Source organism: Uloborus diversus, chromosome 4 (genome assembly GCF_026930045.1).
Source record: "Uloborus diversus isolate 005 chromosome 4, Udiv.v.3.1, whole genome shotgun sequence".
Lineage (NCBI taxonomy): Eukaryota > Metazoa > Arthropoda > Arachnida > Araneae > Uloboridae > Uloborus > Uloborus diversus.
In genome coordinates, this window is record NC_072734.1 from 80,430,522 (window position 1) to 80,452,979 (window position 22,458).

At 32.5% G+C, this 22,458-nt stretch overlaps 1 protein-coding gene across 1 annotated transcript in view; it reads left to right on the forward strand.

Moving 5' to 3' along the window:
• The window catches only part of LOC129219646 (ceramide kinase-like), a 38,517-nt gene extending 24,810 nt beyond the window's left edge, over positions 1-13,707 (forward strand). The window contains exons 9-11 of the mRNA XM_054853916.1: positions 734-930; positions 10,216-10,394; positions 11,656-13,707. Of these exons, the coding sequence (XP_054709891.1) occupies positions 734-930; positions 10,216-10,394; positions 11,656-11,752 (473 nt within the window). The 3' untranslated portion in view covers positions 11,753-13,707. The remainder of the gene's footprint in view (positions 1-733; positions 931-10,215; positions 10,395-11,655) is intronic.
• Positions 13,708-22,458: the final 8,751 nt, after the last annotated feature.

Consider the following 22,458-nt stretch of genomic DNA (forward strand, 5'->3'; position numbering starts at 1 on the left):
CAACGTATAGTAGATACAGTAATTATATTTGACGCATTTTATAGGTCTTCAAGCGTATCAAAAACCAACCTTTTTTTTAATTGTCAGAAGCTTTCTATTTTGCTTTCCCCTTCCAAACTTCAATAGACAGCATGCTTAGGAGAAACTATATTCATCAACTTCTTATTTAGAAGGAAAATAAATAAATGAAAGGTGCGAAATGGTTGGTTATATACACTAACAAAGCAATGTTTAGATTAGTGCGGTGTGGAGAACCTCCGTTTTCAGTGATGCTAAAGGGAAAGACCATTCACAAAACCAATATTTAGTAGCCAATAATGAAGACCCCTCCCCCGATTCCCTTCTAAAAATTGTCATGTTGCAGGGGAGGTGGAAGGATAGCTCAGTTTACAGAAAGTATTCTCAACTCGAAAGGAAAACACAACTCAAAGTTTCTCTAGTGAACTGTATTTTTATTTCACGGCTTCTCCAAGCGTAAACTTCTCACGGTCTCCTCTCGTTACATACTAACAGTCAACTCAAACTCTCTCAATGTAGGTGGCGCAGTGGTACGCGCGCAGGCGCAACACGAGGAATTTACCTTTTTTAAAAAATTTATTACTCGTGGAAAACTTGCGTTATAGGCATTTCGCGTAAGTTGAATCATGTTGTAGAGCGAGTCGACTGTACTTTGTTTTTTTTTTTTACTATCAAAGCTTCTGCTGGAATATTTTTTGTGCTATTTCTTTCGCAGAGTGGCTAACTGTGCGTGGAAGATTCATTGGAGTGAATGCAGCCATCATGAGTTGTGCTTGTTACATGTCTTCTAAAGGAATATCACCCTCACAGCATTTAGGAAATGGTTATTGTGACGTCATTCTAGTTTCATCCTGTTCTCGCTTGAATTACTTAAGATACTTGTTAAGGACATCATACCATCATAGCAATCCAGTAAGTGGTAAAAATGTTCATTGTTTTGATATTTCAATTTGTATTCAAAGTTCTTATACGTCTAAGTAAAGGGTGTTTTTTTTTAGAGCTAGAAAACTTTAGGTTCCAATAAAACAGTTAAATGTTGTTAATTGCCATGAATGTTGCTTTATTTGAAAGATGATTCTTTGTCATTTTTATTTAAATATGATTTCTGGCATATGGCCACCTCGGCTGGCTCGGAGAAAGTCTAATTTTCTCACTTTTTGCAGCAATAGAGGCTGTATGTCAGTAATAAGGTGGCGAATGTTCTCTTCCAAGACATCAATTGTATGTCAATTGTATGTGTCTGTGGCTTATCGGTGTAGACCAGAGATTCCACATAGCCTCACAAAAAGTAGTCCAGTGGTGTTAAATCGCATGATCTTGCAAGCCAATTCACGGGTCTATTACGCAAAATTATTTATTCACCGAACGTCTCTTTCAATAAATCAATTGTGACAATAAATCAAGCGCTGCGTGGCATGTTGTTGTCTATTCATGATGAAATGGCAAACTGAACTGAACACAAAACAAGTGACAGCTATCAAAATGGCACACATATCAAACAGTGTTGCCAACTTCAAGTTCTATACTTTTAAAAAACCACCCTTTAATTGTATTGTGGTTAAATTTCTATAGCTTAGTTATTGGAAAAGTAATTACTTTGGTATTTTTACCCGACTGCGCGTGCGCGACGCAAAGAGGGTAATGTGTTTATCAGTCTATGTATGTCCGTTTCTATGTGGCGTTCTACAGGCTAAACGCCTTGGCCAATTTTGGTAATTCTTACATCAATCGATTTGTATTAACCTTGGGAGTGTCGCTAAACACATGACAGTAATCAAAATTCTCCATATCAACAACCAGTTGCCATTTTTTTAGTTCGGGATCGTGTCGCACTCAGTCGCTGTGTCGCTCACTACCTGCGTGCGACACAGCGTGATGCAAATGCAGGTAGCTTTCACTGCCTGAATTTTTTGTTTACTAGCGTCTACTAATTGGGGCCTCAGTGGCGGAGTGGTCTAAGCGATTGCTTCTCACACTTGAGGTGGTGGGTTGGACTTTCACCCTCACTCCGGATGTACTTTCCCCTCATTTGTTTTTGTCGTGATTCAGGGAACTGAGTTTCTCTACGTGTACTTTCGCGAGAGGCTTTTTTAGTTTTGGGAGAAAGATTTGACTGACAATGTTTGCTAGCTCGCGCCATCATGATTTATACAGGCTGTTTATATAGCTGTGCTGTGATTGACTTAGTTCTCGCATTTTTGCTAAACGTTAAGCACATGTAGCTTTAAGCCGAGTTAGGTCCCTAGAGGGACTAATTATCTGTAGTTTAAACCACCGCAAGTTACGTAATAACCCTCACGATACAAACTCTCAATGAAATAGCAAGATTGCGAGTCTTATAATCATGACTAAGTCAATGAAAATTAACTAAAAAGTGTAAAATAAAATTAATTATTAAATAAAAACAAAAAACCCGACTGCTTAAAAACCAAAAAAACTAAAAAGAAAAATTTATAAGCCCAGTAGTTTAGAATGCTATTAAGTACTATTGAATAACTGCACTATTGAAATAGTTATATATTCTTACACAGATAAGACATATCATAAATTCAAAAACAGAATAGAAGGATCAACAGTCGGGGCCCATTCAAATTTTACGGGATTCCTTGATTTAAAAAGGAATGGGCCCCGACTGTTGATCCTTCTATTCTGTTTTTGAATTTATGATATGTCTTATCTGTGTACGAATATAAAACTATTTCAATGGTGCAGTTATTCAGTAGTACTTAATAGCATTCTAAACTACTGGCCTTATACATTTTTCTTTTTAGTTTTTTTTGGTTTTTACGCAGTCGGGGTTTTTTGTTTTTATTTAATAATCAATTTTATCTTAGAATTAAATAACATATAAATGAAAAATTATCATATAAGCTTTGTGCTACAATATGATTAAAGTGAAAAACCAACGTAAATAAAGCAAATTTTGAAGAAAATACAGCATATAGCCATATGTTATAGCTATATGCTGTATTTTCTTCAAAATTTGTGCTTTATTTACATTGGTTTTTCACTTTAATCATAAATAACATGTAATAATTTAAATTATATATATATATTATTTTGATTGAATTTTATATTAAAAATGTAATTGCTTTAGATAAGAAATGTTTGGTTAAAATTCATTGGGAACAATAAGAGTTACATGATCAAAAATTGAGGACCTTTAATGTTTGATATGCTCAGCATTTCCATTTTGGATTGTTCAAAAATTTTTTTTGGTGGGGGGGGGGGTACTTGAGTGGGGACTGCCCCATTGCCCTTAGGGAAGATAAGCACCCCTGCCAGTATAAGCATAAAATTTGTGACTGAAAGTATTCCCATATGGGTAAAGGCACAGTTAAAAAAAAATTATATAAAGCTAAAACATTATCAAGAATATGATTTATTCTTAAAAGAAATTTTAAGAAAAGTAGGGGAGATTTGGTAGGAATGGAATAGTGGGTGGGGGAGGAAGGCAGATGGAGGAAAAGTGCATATATGTTGAAATAAAATATGGAAGATTATTTCTTGCTTGTGTGTCCAGCAGATGTAGCAGATTAAAATTAAGCAAGAGTCTAATGCTGCTACATCTACTGGAGAAGCTAGAAATAACTTTTTGCATTTTTCTTCCACATCAGTGCAGCCTGATACATACCTACCAACGAAATTACGCAGCCTGGGTATCTTTTCAAGCAGTAAACCGAGAATTTTTCCCTTTTTTCGAGGAATGCCTAGAAAAGCCAAAATAAGGAATAATATAATCCCCAAATCAATTAAATTGGACTATTTAAATGCTGAAGTGATACCTAATATTTTTTATAAGAAATAAAAGCTAATTTAAATAGAATTTAATAGTATTTTATAGTTACTTATAAGCAGAATTTCGAATGAGTAATAAAATTTAATACTGAAAGATCTGCCAAATGTAAAACTGATACGATACAGATCTTTATTTTTTCTCAGATACAAATACAGATATTCAGCACATCACTAGTTTAAAGCATGTTGTAATTATTTTCCTAAAAAAATAATCTTACAGGGTTCGTACGGGTCATGGAAATCCTGGAAAGTCATGGAAAAAAAATAACAAAATTTCAGACCTGGAAAAGTCATGGAAAATTGAAATTTTCATTGAAAGTCATGGAAATTTATTTCAAGTCATGGAAAAATTTCCTGGACAAAGAGAAAGGAACAGTAGCTAAAGGAGCATTAGAAATTTTGAGTGATTTAACAGTATACAGGGCTCCCAAATGGTCCGCTTTTCCCGCCAAAGTCCGTTTTTTAGGTTTAAGTCCGCTTTGGGCCGCTTTTTAACTTTTTAGTCCGATTAGTCCGCTTTTATATTGTTTTTACTTAAGAATCAGATTTTAAAAAAAATTTCCATTTCGTTAAAAGATACTTTTCACCCAAACACGCAGCCGCGGCGCCTTAACCTGACTTTCCCGTGTTTTTTCGCTTCAGATTAACGTCATTACTCCTCCTTCACAGCTGCAGCATGGAAATCCATAAAAAAGAGAGGTTTGGGGAAGGAGTTATGACGTCGAATCGGAGCAGGGTGCTACCGATATTTCTCGGAATTTCAGCCTCACGTTTGCAATAACGAATGAACTTTCCAATCTGGGATCTCGATAACTCGAACATTCCTTTATCTCAAAGTTTTTATTGAATCCTAAGCTTTGAGACTGTTGTGGAAACTTCCCATAACTCAGGACGTTTTAGCCGGTACCTTGGGACTTAGAGTTGTCGCGAGTTGACTGTAATAGTAACGCTGCTATGAACCACCTCTTTTCTTGCAAATGAATTCGAAAGTAATCTCGTGGCGCATGCGCCATTTTTTTTGCAGTCGCATATGTTCGTAAATTTTACGCCCTTGAAAAACCTTGAAAAGTTTTTTTTTTTTTTTTTTTGGGGGGGGGGGGGGAGAGAGTTTATTTTCTATGTGCTTGAAAACTTTGAAAAAGTATGAAAAGTTTCTTTATTGGTTGAATTCTTTCAAAAATCATTACAAGCAATTTAAAGCATACTTTAGACTGCTTGTAATTCTTTTAAAAATATTTCATCAGTGCAATTTTCTGAACATATGTTCGATATGCAGTATCGCAAAAAATTGCTTTTGTGTTTGAAGTTTCAATCCTTTTGCATCTTGTAAATATTTTCACGTTTTTTACAATCAGAAGTTATTTTGACATGTGCTACCTTAGATTAGCTTATTTTTCGTTTAATTTCAATAATTAAGGATTGAATTAGTTTGGAAACCATGATAACTTTGAACTTACTCGGACTTCGCAGAAAACTTCCCCTCGCGTTTGAAACTTCAATCCTTTTGCATCTTGTAAATATTTTGATGTTTTTGAAAGTAGGAAGTTATTTTGACACATACTACTTTAGATTAGCTTAATTTTCGTTTAATTTCAATAATTAACGAAGGAATTAGTTCGGAAGCCATGACAACATTAAACTTACTCGGACTTCACGGAAAGCTGCTTCTCACGTTTGAAATTTCAATCCTTTTGCATCTTGTAAATATTTTGATGTTTTTGACAGTAGGAAGTTATTTTGACACATACTACTTTAGATTAGCTTAATTTTCGTTTAATTTCAATAATTAACGAAGGAATTAGTTTGGAAGCCATGACAACATTAAACTTACTCGGACTTCACGGAAAGCTGCTTCTCACGTTTGAAATTTCAATCCTTTTGCATCTTGTAAATATTTTGATGTTTTTGACAGTAGGAAGTTATTTTGACACATACTACTTTAGATTAGCTTATTTTTTGTTTAATTTCTATAATTAACAAAAGATTTAGTTTGGAAACCATGACAACATTGAACTTACTCGGACTTCGCGGAAAACTGGTTCTCGCAATCGAAATTTCAATCCTTTTGCATCTTGCAAATATTTTGATGTTTATGACAGTAGGAAGTTATTTTGACACATACTACTTTAGATTAGCTTATTTTTCGTTTAATTTCAATAATTAACGAAGTAATTATTTTGGAAACCATGGCAACATTGAGCTTACTCGGACTTCGCGGAAAATGACTTTTAGTGTTTGAAATTTCAATCTTTTTGCATCATGAAAATATTAAAATATTTTGCCCAATCGAATGTTTTTTTTCCCAAATGCTACCTTAGATTAGCATGTTTTATGTTTAATTCAGTAGAAAATAAATAAATTTATTTTATGGGAAACATGCCAAAATTGAACTTGGTTCGTGAAAATTCGCTTATCTGAGCTTTCAATCGTTTTGCATCTAATAAATATTTTTATATTTTTGGCAGTTTGAAATTGTTTTGACATGCTACATTAGATTAACTCGTTTCAATTTGTATTTAAATAACTAAAAAATTAATATTGTTTTGTTTTTAATTCACATTTCTAGTTTTGCAAATTTAGTTTTAATTATTTTTAGCTTATTTTCGGTTATTACTGTTTTTTTTTATTGGGGTGGGGGGATATTAAATGCAAACAAATTGAGTGCATAACATTTTAACTTAGTGTTTGTATTTGAAACAAAGTTGAATTATAAAATTTTATAAAGTTGAATTTATGTGCAACATTTCATTGTCATGCTAAGAGGGAATTAGTCCCCCCCCCCCATAAAAGTTCAAAGCACTCATGGCATTGCAATCATGGAGTTTTTTTTTTTTTTTTTTTTTAATTTGAGCTTTATGATTCTTGAAAATATACTTTGAATACGAAAATTGCAAAACTAAACCTCATGTGATCTGCTTCTCTTTGTGATTAAGCATTTCAAACATTTTAAGGAAAACTTTCAATACAGTAGATCTTTTATCAAAGTGTCTCTTGTAGAAAAAGCAGTTTGTTTTCCTATACTTTTTATATTACTTCCTGTTATTTATATATTAGCATTAAATTAAATCTGCATGCAATATTTATAGTGCGAATTCAGGAGAGTACCTTGAAAAATATTTTTTTACTCTTGAAAACTGCTTAAATTTTTTTTCTCCTTAAAGGGTATGAAACCTGTGATAAGAGATTAAATATAAAACTCAAATACAAAATAATTTTACTATAAACTGAGTTGTAGCTACACAACAATATTTTTTAGGTTTCAGTGTGAGTCATGGGGAAGTGCAAATTTCTCAGCAAATGGTTACATGAAGATGGGAATAAAATTAGAGACTAGGGAAAACAACAAAAGAATAACTTTTTTTGTTTGGTGTATGGTAGATTAATATTGGTTGAGAAGGGATATAACGCTATTAAGAAGCATTACAAGACAGAAAAACATAAAAATAATTTTGAACTAAATAAAGATGGAGCGCAGCTTTATCTATCCTTCAGTGAGACTATCAGCATCCCTGATTCAAGTCAAAATGTATCATTATGCCTATTTAGTTCTAAAGAGGCTGCCTTAAGTGCTGAACTAAGTGCCCCCTCCCCATCCAAATATTTGTGTAAATAATATTATTCAATGGATAAAAAAGATCAATTTCACAGGTGATAAAGGATTTATATCATTATTATAATTAATTAACGAATTATCTTCACGAATTTAGCAGCTGGCAACTAATTTGCCTTTTGATGCATCCCTGGGTTTAAATATGAGTGGTCCTCCCAAGGTCCTCTTTTTGATCCTAACTGGTCCTCTTTAGTCCCCTTTTTGATTGAAAATGGCCCTCTTTTACCCTTTTCTGAAGCTAAAATGTGTTGGGAGCCCTGAGTATAGCACAAAAAAGCTATTAAAAGTGGAAAATTGAACGATCCAAAAATCAAATCTGAATTTTGAAATCTCATTGCATTTACTTCTGTCGCAGCCCCTTGCCATTTTTTGCGATGTGATTTTCCTGCCTGGACATCACTTATTTTGAATTTTCTGTTATTTTCAACACTTCTTATGTTTCATATTCTGTAGTAGCAAAATTTCATGTTCTTAGTTTTGCCACGCCCACTCAAAAAAAAAAAAAAAAAAAAAAAAGCAGTTCAATTGTATGCAAGTTCGATTCCATCACTCGTAAGGACTTTATTATTATATTTATTAGAGTTTATTTTAATTTGTTAAATGTTTTAGAAAATAAAGATCTTACGTCAGGCGATAGAATACAGAAAAAGAGGCATTCTAATGCTCTAAACCAGTAGTGCTCAATATACGGCAGGCAAAACTAATCCATGCGACCCACTGCTATGTTCAATGTCGAGAATTAAACGTGTTCCTGAATTTCTGAACCTATTAATTTATATAGATTTGAAAGTATGCAAATTTGAAAACAAAACAAATATACTTTTGAATCAGAAGATTGATTCATTACTGAATGGGTTTTTTAAAAAAAGATCTGGTTTAGAAACATAAAGAACTAAACTATGTGGCTTTACTTCAAGGAACCAAAATACTGTCAAGTTACGTGGATGATTAAAGGCACTGTTGATACCAAAAGGTAACTTTTTAAGGAAATTTATTGAAACTTAGTGATGACTCAATCAACCTTGTCCCATTCAATATCATTCTGTCTGTTTAAAAAAATATCAGACATTTTAGCATCATCATATTCGCTTCACTGCATTTTTGATTTACTTAAATTTATATGATGAAGACAAATAAGAATAGTTTAGTTTTTTAAGTGTGCACTTATATTTTTTAAATTACTAGTAAGTGCCTCAATGAGGCTGTGGCATTCATATAGATGTGTTGCTAATGCTCATTTCCAAATATTGCCAAGTTTGAGATTAAATAGTGCTATTCTGTTCGTGTAACAAGGTCATGAAAATTTTCATTGAAGTCATGAAATAGTCTTGGAAAAGTCATGGAATTTTTTCATCCAAATAGAGTATGAACCCTGATCTTATTAATCAAAATATACTTTAAAATTAAAAAATACCACCTACTCTAAATGTCTTGATCAAAAAAAAAAAAAAAGGTTGCTGACACCTGGTGGATAAAAATATTAAAAGAATTATTGTGATTTTTCTCTATTTTTTTAGTTTCAGATATTGAAAGTAATATACAGTTGAGTCCGCTTAATCGTTAATGTTATCAACTGCTTATTTTCAAAATCAATTGTTCCTAATTTTCTCTATTTCTATGTTAAAGTTATCGCTTTATGTGATCATTGTTATCAATTTTTAAATCGGGAATCAAATTTCACCCGATTAGAAATTGCTTTGCCTACTCAACGTTTTACAGAATGGTTATGAAGAAATTTAAAAAGATAGGAAATCCCTCTGATGTAATATTTTAAAGGTTCAAATCACAAATGGATCAAAGCATCTCTAGTTTCTACATTAAAATAATCGGATAGATTTCCATAATGTAATAGGAAAACAAATAGAAGATGGAACTGCAGTCAGATGAAGACCTTGTTATCAGGCCAAATCCTTAAAAATGCTAAATGATGAAGGAATTGAAGTGGGGAACACAGCACTGCTCTGATGACTTAAAAAAACATTGATTACGAGAAAAGTTTAAACAAGCTTCTGAAAAATAGAAAACCAGCAAAAATGGATATTTAAAAAAAAAAAAAAGCATAATTTTTATGTTTTGATGGAAAGATACAATATGTAAACATAAGATTTGTTCATGAAATACACCACTAGCTCAGTCATTTCCAGCCGAGGACTGCAGTTTCGTGCTTATTATCACTCATCAGCACGGCATAGGAAAGTGACCGAGCTGGAGATGGAAAATCTCTTAAGGAAGCCAAGAGTGCCAAACAAACTGGTAGCTAATACAGAATTAGCAGACCAGATGAGAGACCGAAGCAATGGTTCGGTTCAACTCGAAGATTGAAGGCAAGGCAGGTATATTCAGTAAGTTACCGCCCATTAGCCAGGGCTAAAGCAGAAATACATGAAATACACCGCCAGCTCAGTCATTTCCAGCCGAGGACTGCAGTTTTGTGCTTATTATCACTCATCAGCACGGCATAGGAAAGTGACCGAGCTGGAGATGGAAAATCTCTTAAGGAAGCCAAGAGTGCCAAACAAACTGGTAGCTAATATAGAATTAGCAGACCAGACGAGAGACCGAAGCAATGGTTCGGTTCAACTCGAAGATTGAAGGCAAGGCATGGTATATTCAGTAAATTACCGCCTATTAGCCAGGGCTAAAGCAGAAATACATGAAATACACTGCCAGCTCAGTCATGAGCTGAACTTAAAATGAATGTTTCAATATTGCACAATCTAAAACTGAAAAAAATGTATTAAATGTCAGGTTCTAATTTATTTGTATGCGTTTTTTATATTTTTGCACAGTTTGACTTGAATTTTGTTCAAGTATATCGTGTCAGAGAATTCAGATTCAATCCGTTTGTGACTGATGATAAGACCCCAGCTACTGGCTGTGCCGGATTGCAAGACAACTGGCAAGAGATGAATACTAGTGTTTGGAACTGTGATGGAGAAGTCGTTGCAGAACCAGCTCTAACATCAAGGTGATTATTTTTGAATTTGTTTTGTTGGGGGGCAACTAAAATAAGACCAAATAATCTGCCATGTATGATTTGTAGGTTACTAGCATGGGCACTCATATGCAAAATTCCAGGGGGGGGGGGGGGGCTCAAATTTTCCCAATGGTTTAACGGGACATTTTCCTCATGGAAACTGATTTCAGTACAGATTAGAGATATCAAAACTTGACATTTTTAATAGCTTATTCATTGATGGAAAGAATTTTTTTAAATGTTTGCAAAGAAAAAAAAGCACTAAAAGAAAAGTTCTCATCTCAAAGGCGGGGGGGGGGGGGGGGTCTTGAGCCTCCCCTTGCCCTCCTATATGGGCGCCCTTGGTTACTAGTAATTAGTTTTGTGCTATATTTTATATTTGATTTGTTCGATCAGTAATTTATATTTGTACTCAGAAATATGAATTTAAAAATTGTTTTGTAATTAGCAGCATATACTTAGCCAGAGAATAAGACTGTAACAGAAATTAACGATTCTGGAACAAGTTGCATCTCATGATTATTGTTGCATAATGTGATGCAACTTGTCATGGGTCCGAAACACTTTCTATTTTTTTCACAGATAATAAATAATAGGATCAATGGTGGATTTAAAGGTTGTTTCTTTGAGGGCCTCATAGTTCATCACTTTTGAAATAAAAGTTTGGGAAACAGGTCTTATAATCCATTTTGAGGCCCTTCCCAATTACAAAATGGTAAATCCACCACTGAATAGGATCTTGTGGTATTCTTCACAAAAATAGTTGTTCAGAATATTTTGGGTAGAGTACCAGCATATTGTATTTGAGGTACTTATTGGGCTATACAAAACGTATTTACTTAAAGCTTTGAATAACATTAATTTTGAGAATTAATGTTATTCAAAGTTAATATTTTCAAGCATAGTGCTTTTTCTGTTACTATTGTATAGTGTTCTTGTTCACTTCACAAAATTTTGTTGTTTTTGTAAGCACTTTTTTCATTACTTAAAACTGAAAGTTTTCATTTTTACTTCCTATATTATACTTTTTTTTCCTGATTTTCACATAATGCAAGTAATATTAAAAAAAAAAAATTCTTTTTAAGATTTTTCATTATTATTTCATTGTTCTTAACTTCTTTTTATCTGGACTACTCATATTCCCATAAAATCTGTGTAAAGGGTTTTCTAATGTATTTTAAATCTGTGAGTTAATTCAAAACATTTATTCTATGTTTGTCTATTTAAAAATTGAAATAAGATTTGATTGCAGAGTGCATTGCCAGCTGATTAATGTATTTGGAAGAGGTTTTGAAAACAGAAAACCAAGATCAACACTGTCAAGCTGCTTCAATTTTATGAAGAGCTAAGTGATAACTGTACTTCTAACTTTGGTTTTGGATATTTTACAGAAAGAAACTAGAGTACATAAAAAGTGCCAGACATTTAGCTAAGCTATGGTAAACTTTTGACAAAAGATCTGATTTTATTATCATTCTGCCTCTTAAAATCGTAACATTCCCTTGTGAGTTTCTTTTTAATGTTGTAATTTTGTTTGAGTAGTGAGCAATATAAGAAAATATTTAGATTCTTTAAAACCTTGCTCATAAGGATATACTTGTTTTTTTTTTAAGAGTATACATGAAAATTGAAACCATTTTTAAATGTTTTAAAAGGTTGAGACTGTGGTGGTTTTGAGGCTTGTAAGTTTTGCTGTTTTTTCAAATGCTAGAGTTTCATAACATAATTGCCAACATTAAAAGCTGAAAATTAGAAGACTTCTGTATAAAAACAAAGGAGATTTTAAAATCAGTAAATTTAATGTGGAAAAATTTGTGTAAAAAATTTTTAGATAATAAATATGAATATAGGACCAGAAATCTGTCAGGATCTAAAATTTGGAAATTGAGATTATCACTTTTTTGAAGTTAAAAAAAAAATTATGGGTTATAAAATTTTTTAAGAGGCATACGTTAATTTTCTCTTAAGTGATGATACACATTCCTTGGTGCAGGTACAGATTTAGGAAATTCCGAGAAGAATCAGAAATGTTTTGCCTCAGTTTTTTAGACATAAACTTATTTATTTATTATTATTTTTTTTAAATTAACATGTATCAAAAATGATCTTTTCATACTTGTTTATTAAGAGGTTTCGTTTTTGCTATCTTGAGTGTTTTTGCTAAAATTTTGATTATTGAAAAATTCCTTTTTTAGGAAATTTTAACTTATGATAAATTCAGGGAATCTCCGAAATGAATCGGGAGAGTTGTTTGCTATGTCATACACAGTTTTAAGAATAAACATTTTAAAAATTATACCTTCAGATTATTCACTAATGTTTTTTTTTATTAGGAACAAAAATGATTTAGTAGATTAAAATTACATAAAATGCCTAAATAAAATCGCCAAACTTGACGTTGCCAATTTTCAAAATGTTTAGGAAGAGCATTTCAAAACGTAAGTATCAATCTAATTTATTCAAACAAATTGTAAGTGAACTATTGTTCTCAAGACTACAATGCTTTCAATCAGTTTAAGCATAATTAGTTTCGAATGTACTTTTTTTAGAAGTGATATCCTTAGATCAGGAATTAGTAAATAGAGGGAGCTAGTCCAATCATTGGCCTAGCAAAAGCTTAGGCAAAGAGCTCTAGTCACATGACTTAACAACGAATGGTTCACACATTTTGCATGAAACTACCCAAATAAACCAGTTTTCTTCCTATGCTTTGCTTTAAAATCTATCATGTGCCTTGGTGTTTTTTCTTTAAACGAAAGTCTTCCCTCCCACCATTTTATCCTTTCTCGATGGTGATATCAATAATTTATTGGGTTGTTCGGAAAGTCATTTCGTTTTTTTTGGGGAACATGAAAGACAGTTTTCGTATAATGAATAAATATTTTATTAAATTATATATTGGCCATTCTGGTCCAACACCTTTTGCCATCTTTCTGGCAGTAACATAATTCCCCTCTCATAAAAGTTTTGGTCCTTGCTGGCAAAAAACTGGTTTAGGTGGTTTTTGACATCTTCATTTGAGGTAAAGGTTTTGCCATCCAAAAAATTTTGCAGGGACCGGAACAAATAGTAGTCGGAAGGAGCCAGATCTGGAGAATATGGTGGATGTTGCAGTACGTCCCATTCAAGCTGTAAAAGTTTTTGGCGAGTGACCAAACTTGTGTGAGGTCTCGCATTATCCTGGTGGAACACTACACCCTTCCTGTTGATTAATTCGGGCCTCTTCTCTTTAAGTGAATCATTCAATTTGTCCAGCTGATAACAATAGACTTCTGAATTAATCGTTGTATTGTCCGGCAAAAGCTCAAAAAAAAAACGATTCCTTTGACATCCCACCAAACGGAGAGCATCACCTTTTTCTGGTGAATGTTGGCTTTTGACACGCTTTGAGCCGGTTCATCTTTTCTGCTCCATGACCTCTTGCGTTTAACATTGTTGTATACAACCCATTTTTCGTCCCCAGTAATAATCCGCTTCAAAAATGGATCATTTTCTTGACGTTTGAGGAGCGAATAACACGCGTCAACGCGACGACACAAATTTCGCTCCGTAAGGACATGGGGCACCCACACATCGAGCTTCGAGGTTAAGCCCATGCCTTTCAAATGGCCATAAACAGTCGAATTCGACAAATTTAATCTCTCACCGATCTCTCGTGTGGTTATTCGCCGATTTGCATCAACTAATGCCTTTATCGCATCTTTGTCAGCTTCGACCGGCCTTCCAGACCGTGGTGCATCTTCGACATCAAAATTGCCGGATCGAAATTTTGCAAACCAGTTCTAGCACTGGCGTACTGTTAACACGCCTTCTCCATACACATCCGTCAATTTTTTTCTCGCTTGGACAGCATTTTTACCTTTTCTGAAGTAAAAAAGTAAAATATGACGAAAATGCTGCTTATTGCTCTCCATATTTAAAAGGGCACCAAACAAAAACTACTGCGTAGAATTAATAGAACTTTTTCACACACAAGCTTTGCCATATCAGCTCTCAAGACATATAATGGTTATGCGGCTTAAGTGTTAAGTTGGTTTCGAAAAAACGTAATTAAGTCCTCTGACGGGAAAAAACGAAATTACTTTCCGAACAACCCAATAAATATAGCTGTGTGCCAAATGGAGTTATCCTCCTATGCTGAAAGCATTTTATACATTCAAAGCTAATCAATGGAGTTAATATTTCAATGTCCTGCCTTTGTATTTTGCAACTTGATCATAGAAAGTTATCAGAGACTTGATGATATTATTTATTTTTTTTTCTTTTCCGTAAAATGCCATTTTGTGAAGAATTATTCTTTTTTACTGATCAAGTTACAAGTACTCAATGAGTGCATTTTCTTTTGTTTTTCGTTATAAATTTTTTAGTCAGTTTGAATTTATTTCAAAATAAAATTTCAAGTTGAGTGGTTTATAAAAGATACATTAATTTTGTAATGTTTTGTGAATTTATCTTTGAATGAGAAACTGTTCAGGTTTTTAGTTGTATGCTTTGACTTCAAAATTTTTATGCCTTGGTTATGTTTCTACAAATTTAATAATCATAGCAAAAATCTCTCTGGTCTGAACAATTTACTACTTAATAAAAAGCAAATTTAAAATATTTCTAAATAATTTGTATATTTAATAAATTATTTACATAGTAAGATTGGGAATAAAAGACATTTCTAGCTATCTTGATATGTATATTCATAGAACATAAGAAAAGTTTCTGCTACTAATGACCAGATCTTTGTATTGTGAAGTACAGGGTGGCGACAGATTAGGGAGATCAGGGAAAAGTCAGGGAACTTTATTGATCAGGGAAAAATCAGGGAAATATCAGGGAATTTTGAAAAAATAATAAAAATTCAGGGAAAATTGATGAAATGAAGAATTTTTTTTTTTTGCTTTGCAAAATTAAACACCCTTTTTTCCTATTCATTTTCCGCAGGCAAAGAGGAAGTTGCCATTAAAGACTTTGCTCCATTGCCTTTACTCATTGTCTTGAAGTAGCTAGCGTACTGTAATCACGATTTCAAGATTTTTTTTTTTTTGTAATTGATACTGTTAAGAGCTTAAAAGATATTTTACTTGGCGTTTTCGATTTAATTGCTAAAATTGAATGTTAAATGAAAATCAACTTTGTTTTTGCCATCTTATTATTCGCTGTCGCTTTAGATTATACGAAGGGTTTAAATTTTTTATATAATTTTTTTTTAGACTTTAAAATCCTTTTATTTTAAAACCAAGTTATATACTATAAATTTTGAAATTAATTATTGTTTTTTTTTACATTTCAATGTTTGTTAAAAAAGATATTTTTTTCGACTAATAATGAAATCATTTGAAATTGAGTTGTGTACATAAGTAAATATTTTTACTATTTCTTAATAGTTAAAATTCTGTATTCCTTCGTTAAAACCTAAGTTCTTGTTTAGAGAATAGCTCAATATGACTGGTTGTTTAAAGGTTCCAATTTGTTTTACATAAGTATGTCCATTATTTATGTAAGTAAAACTACATTACTTCTATACTTTCACAATTACTTGTTATTCTCGCAGCAACAATTATGCTGCTTGAAAATTCAGTTCAAAATTAGTTCCAAATAAACATTTTTAGTTTTATGATGATTAGATATTTCTTTACGAGTGGTTTTAATAATTTCTTAGAATTCCTATGTTAACAGGATACTGGAAGTAAAGCATTGTTTTAGATTTCCTATAATATTTCTTGGTAGATAATTTAATATACTATTTTTACTAAGAAAAAGAAGCTTATTTTCAAAATATATTTTTTAAATTAACAGTTTATAATGTTTTAAACACTGCATTTTATTTAATATGCAATTGTTTTCAGGTATGGTAAAGGAAGAAAACCATTATCCATGGTAACGTAAATCAGGGAAATTCAGTGAACTTAATCAGGGAAATCAGGGAAAAGTCAGGGAACTTTTTTCCGCTGTTCCTGTCGCCACCCTGAAGTATGTCTTAAAAGTTGAAGAAAACATTTATTTTGAAAATTTGAAATCAATGTTAAAAGCACAAAATATGAAAACAAAAATGCCGACATGTATTTCAGGGTTATTAAAAACTTCCTTTATCAATGCATAAAGATATGAGCTTATGTATAGATTTAAAGGCATTCAAAGAAAGCTAAGCCTTTCAGTTTTACTAAATACGCCTTGTATTAGAGCAATTAATTACAAGAGCCATAAAACTACCACTGTCAAAACCACCATTCCAGATCTGAAGTTTTAGCACAAGAGAATAATTTTTAGACTTCTCATTATAAATAGTATTACATTTAATAATTTATAATAGATATTTAATGTGAGTTCAATACATTATTGTTTAGATTAGTGTTACCCAACCTACGGTTTGTATGGCCCGTTTTGTTAAATGTTACAAATCGAAAAGCACAAATGTCAGATTTGGAGTCGAATATTCAAAAATTTGTCTGAAAACATGAGTTTGATAAAAAAAAAAGTATCAAGTAATTTCAAACAAATTATTGGTTTGTAATTCACCTTTTCTGTTTAGTTTCTCATGTTACTTAAAAAATAGTGAAATACAGTCAAACTCTCTTATAACAAGCTCTGATTTAACGAGAACCTGGATTTAGCAAAGAAATTAGAAATACTTGGTTGGTACAATGTTAAGTCTATGGGAGCATAACTCTCTTTTAACGACCAAACCCTGCTTAAAGTGAGTAATATTTTTGTGATTCATAAAATTTCTATTGACTTCCAGTTCAGCTTATCCTTTTTTTGGAAAAGATCCTTTAGCATTCCAAAGTCAACCAAAGTTAGTGATAAATCATAAATCCTTCAAACAAGCGATGATAGCACTTTGTTTAATTTGTGGAGTAAAGAACAATTTAAAAAGTATATATGCGTGCATATGTGTATTCCTCAAAAACAAAGACATAAGAGACATTCAAACAGTTCAAAGTAACCAACTCATTTGGTACTGTACAGTGATTAAAAAGAAAAAAAGCAACTATGATGAATTATGATTTTTTCATGGACTATCTTTTTATGAGCACTCAGTTATAAGGAGCAAATATTGCGGTCCCTTTGCACTCGTTATAAGAGAGTTCGACTGTATTTTGAAATTTTATATGTATTCTGACAAGAGCGAGAATATTAATATGAGGATCTGCTATCAGGTAGAAAAAGGTTGGGCACCGCTGGTTTAGATTTATATATGTTAAAATAATCGATTAACCAACGTTTTGAAGCATGGTTAATAGATTATTTCAATTTTCAGCACAAAGGTATTTATTTGTTATATATCATGTGTTCATATAGATGTGGAATAACTCTTACACAACAGGAGTCTGTGTTCAGTAAGAGTTTTTGTCCTATTTTTAGTTAATTTTTCTTTAAGTGTGCCCGTTTCATACTTTACAGCCTTTAACATGAAATTTTTTTTTCAAATTTAGAATCAGGTGAAAATTGAGCTTCAAGTGTTGTATATTTTGATTAAACTTCTGCATTTGAAACATGCATTTTTTATTCCAATACTTGTTAATTTTATTTGTTCATTGTAATTTATTTTGTTTGTCGTTTTAATGTGTAACATATGTACATACAAATAAGTTTAATGTTTATACAGATTGTACTTTTGTGATAATAAAGTGCAAAATTTTATTAGAATATTTATAATAAAAATTGATTTAAATAATGTAATTTTACTTTACTTTACTGTTGATATTCTCAAACTTTTTTCATTGACACTGAAATCATACCACAATTCTTTGTAAGAGAAAAATATACAAAAGCACTTTTAAAAATCATATTTTTATTTTCACAAAAATTTATTTATAAAAATGACTTAATACTGGAACTAAAGTGAACACTGAACACAAGCCTTTGCTGGTTTAGTTTCATATATATAAAGTAAAGGAAAACTCTAATACAAAATTTTCAATATACAAAACCACAGAATATGCATAAAAGTATCGCTGTGAATTTTAATGTTTTAATATTGTAAGAAAATTATACTTTTGCACAAACCTGTAAGTTTATAGTCTGCCCACAGAAGGGGTAGAATCTGGCAAGCGGCAGGTTAGGACAATTCCATCGGAAGGAATCTAACAGGGAGAAGGTAAAATAGTGATGAGATTTTGATGCACGTGTTTTATGTTACTAGGGCCTTATTAATTTATTGCGTTCTCTTAGTTGAAAATCGGGAACAACAAAAATAAAGTGTCTTTATTTTGTCTGGAAGTGTAAAAACAAAATAGTAAGCTCAAAATTATGTTGCAAAAAATAAATTTCTGTAGTAAATATATAGATCAAAAATTGTTTAGATTAAAAAAATTACAGCTACGAACAAATTGTCATTTTTACAAAACTGTGTCCAAGTAATTAAGAGGCGAGTGCACATGTGTAATGAACAAACTACCACTCCTGTAAACTAATAGATGCATCCATTTCCGCCTAAAAACTAGATGTTTGCCTTTCCATTTCATTGTTGGTTGGACTATATGAAATGAGTTCAAATATTTATATTGATGAAAATTAATAGTTTCTACACAAAATAAACATCCTGATTTTTTTAGCTTTGAATGTTGAAAAATAAAATTCATTTTTATTGAAATTTTGCATTTAGAAATCAAATTCTTAAATCATGATATTGTTAAGATTTATAGTTGGGGGGGGGGTGCATATATAACGGGGGTTCCTGAACCTTTCTGATTAGTGGTATCCCTTGAAGGATTAGACTAGGGTGCTGTGATAAAATTCAGGCTTTATTACATGATACATATGGGGCACTTTGCGATACCCCTCACCGGGACATACTTTGGAAAACCTGGATACTAGCAATTAATGATCTAGAAAACAAAAATTTTTACAAGATTTTGCTTACAGATATTCTATAATATTTTTTATAAATAATTCATTACACAAAATCATTATTTTGTCAGCTAAGTAAAAGATACTTTCTCCTCATGCAGGTGGAATTTCAAACAAAAATAAAACATGCTTTTGTAAATCTCTAAATGTTCAATATTTTGATTTTCATGCAATGTGAAGAATTCATTCTAAACAAAGTACAAAACTATGATTTTTTTACATTTATAGAAAAGTTATAAAAAGGCAGTTGAATCTAATTGTAAAATTAAACATTACAAATATAATGGGTTCATCGTTTTCTTAAACATTTCAATAGATTAGAAAATTAAAGTTAAATTAAGGCGAGAAGACCCAATCAACAATAAAAAAAAATTCCCATCTTTTCCAAATAAGTTGAATTCTTACGCTGTAAATTGCATACAAAACATTATTAAAATTTTGCTATTATAACGAGTTAAAAACACTGCATATATTATTTGCAGGGTGGAAATAAAGGACATTCTAGGATTTTTTCATAGCAAAATACAAGGAAGTAATGAAAAAAAAAAAAAAAACATAAGTTACATAACAAGTTGGAAACATGCATTTAAAACTATTAAATTTGAAGTATTCTTACTGTAATGAATTAACTGCACATTAGACACTAAAAAAATAATAGATTGAATATGTAATAGGGTAACGGCACCAGTAAGACATGCTTAAGACGTGCTCAGTAGGGTGTCCCAAGATATAATGGCGAAAAAAAAATTTGTGAAATCGACTACGCATACCCTCCAAATTTTTTCCATTTCACCTCAGAAACATGAGAAAAAAGTTTCATTGCAATAAAATAACGGGAACCCGTGCCGACTTGAGGTCAAAGTTGGACCTGAAATCCTGTACGGCGACTACAGTGAAAGAATGCTAATTGCATAATTCCTTACTACACGCGACATCAATTAATTTAAAGCAGATATTTACAACAATATTGAACTAAAAGAAACATTGCTGTACATATTTTTAATTCAATGTTTGATTTTTGCAGTCAGGATAGAGCTTCCGCTGTTCTTGAACGCAATGTAACACAGATTATTTTTGTTCCTCATCAGCTGTTAGCAAACCATGAAAGTCCTGCATCATTTTTACAGCTCTTTCAGCTGCATCGTTTACTGCTCTAAGCATTGAGACAGTCTTTTTCACATCAAGGAATGAAATATTATTGACCATACCATAAAAGCTGGATGAATTTTTGTAGAGTAGCTTTTGAGATAATTGGGTCCACATTTTCGTACACTTTTATCAAAAAGCACAAACCTTTGTTGGGTGCTTGGACTGCCAAAATGCATTGAAGCCATGGTTTGACGTATATTGTCACTACAAACAAGCAGAGATCAAACAATGCTTCATTTTCCTTCGTATCTAATTTTAGTTGTGAACTAAATAAAATAGTAATAGTTTTAGGGAGTAAATCGCTCGAGCCATCCATCGAGCTTTGTGCATGGCTCCCGGTGATCTTATTTTAAATTCATTTTCTGTATCTCCACCTAAAAATATGATAGGCAATTTTATCAACTCTTGACAGTCATATTACTAAGTTTAGCACGGTAAAAGTCAAGTAAATTATCCAAGTTAGGGTATAGTTCAGAGCAGCTCCTCCATAGCACTGTATTTTAGTGGGATAAACGAGTTCATATATATATGACGGCGGCAAGCAAAGGAAAGCATTTCTCTATCAAATTTTTGCTCAAGAATAGCGCAAGAACCACTTAAAGGACCTGTTCTGGAAGCTGTAGTATCACAACAGCTTAACTTTGTTGAGAGTTTCCAATCCAAAACTACCTTTCAAACAGCCTTTGTTTGTTCTTTTCCTGTGGAATTATCCAGTTTAGACTCAGCAATGAGTTGTTCCGTCACATCCATATAAAATAACTATAGATAAGCCATCTTTTGATTTTTGAGCACTCAAAGCAGGCAACAGTTTCATATCCCAAGGTGAATTCGCAACATATGGTACCTCGTACTGAAAACAAATTTTTCTTCTTTCCTCGTGCTCCTTCCGCTTTTCGGTTCGAATTCTTTGAATTGAAGATTTACCCATGGGACATTCATCAATGTTACACCAAAGTTCGTCAATAGTAGCTTCAAGAATAAACACATAATCTCGCATACTTGGACACCTGTCCAATGCAACAACTGACTTTGGAGTAATAAAATCGCTCCTCATTACATATTTACTTGTTCCAGGTTCTGATAATACTTGTTCCAGGATCTGGAATACTTGTTCCAGGTTCAGATATATTTGTTCCAGGTTCTGATAAACTTGTTCCAGGTACTGATTTATATGTTTCAGGAAAATTTTCTGAATTAATATTTTCACTAGAACTTGAAGAGGAATCTTCTTGTACATGCTCATACAATTCCGAGGATGTTGAAGTGGAATCGTATTTAATGCGCCTGTAGTAGGCAAGTTTTTTTATCCACTCCACCTAAAGTGACCACGTCGGCTGGGCTCTCTTTTGGACTTGCAAGAAAATCCCATCTTCCTCTATTTTGATTAACTGAAGTGCATCAGCATGTGTAATATTGAATAAATTGTTTAAATTACTCTAAAATTCTTGTTGACGCTGCCTGAATACTACTTGCAGTTTCTTTGCATTTTTTTTAAGTCTCCCCAAATTTGATTTAGGTTTTTTAGTTTATTCACACAATTTGGCAACGATTTGGTGGGAATGCGTGCCTTTTCCCAAAGGATGATGCATTCCCGAATAGCGAGATTTGCACTTTCACTGATGGTTAAATTTTACTTCTCGAATGTTATAAAACAAAACAGACAGTGCATGTCCGTTAGAGAGAAGTTTGCAAGCCCGTAGTTTGGTGTTTTACGACTCCTATTAAAAATTTCTCTTTTTTCAAACTTTGCAATTCCACTGCCTATGGAAGGATTATACTGCGCTCGCTGACCGGAATGTATTCGTACTGACATGTTTGACAGTTTGCAAATTGCTACGGATAAGTCCCCCCCCCCCCCCTCCCCACCATATGTTTTTCTGTTTTCATTTGTTTTCTGTGCGCTATTTACAGTTGTTTTGAGCTTCGCAAAGTATCGCGTCTCCAGCGTTCGCTTGCTTATGAAAAACACGTGCTATTTACACGTTTAGGCCTTTAGGCGCAAGTCGGCACGGGTTACCCTGCTTCAAATTGCATGAAATTTTTTTTACAACAGTTTTGATATAAA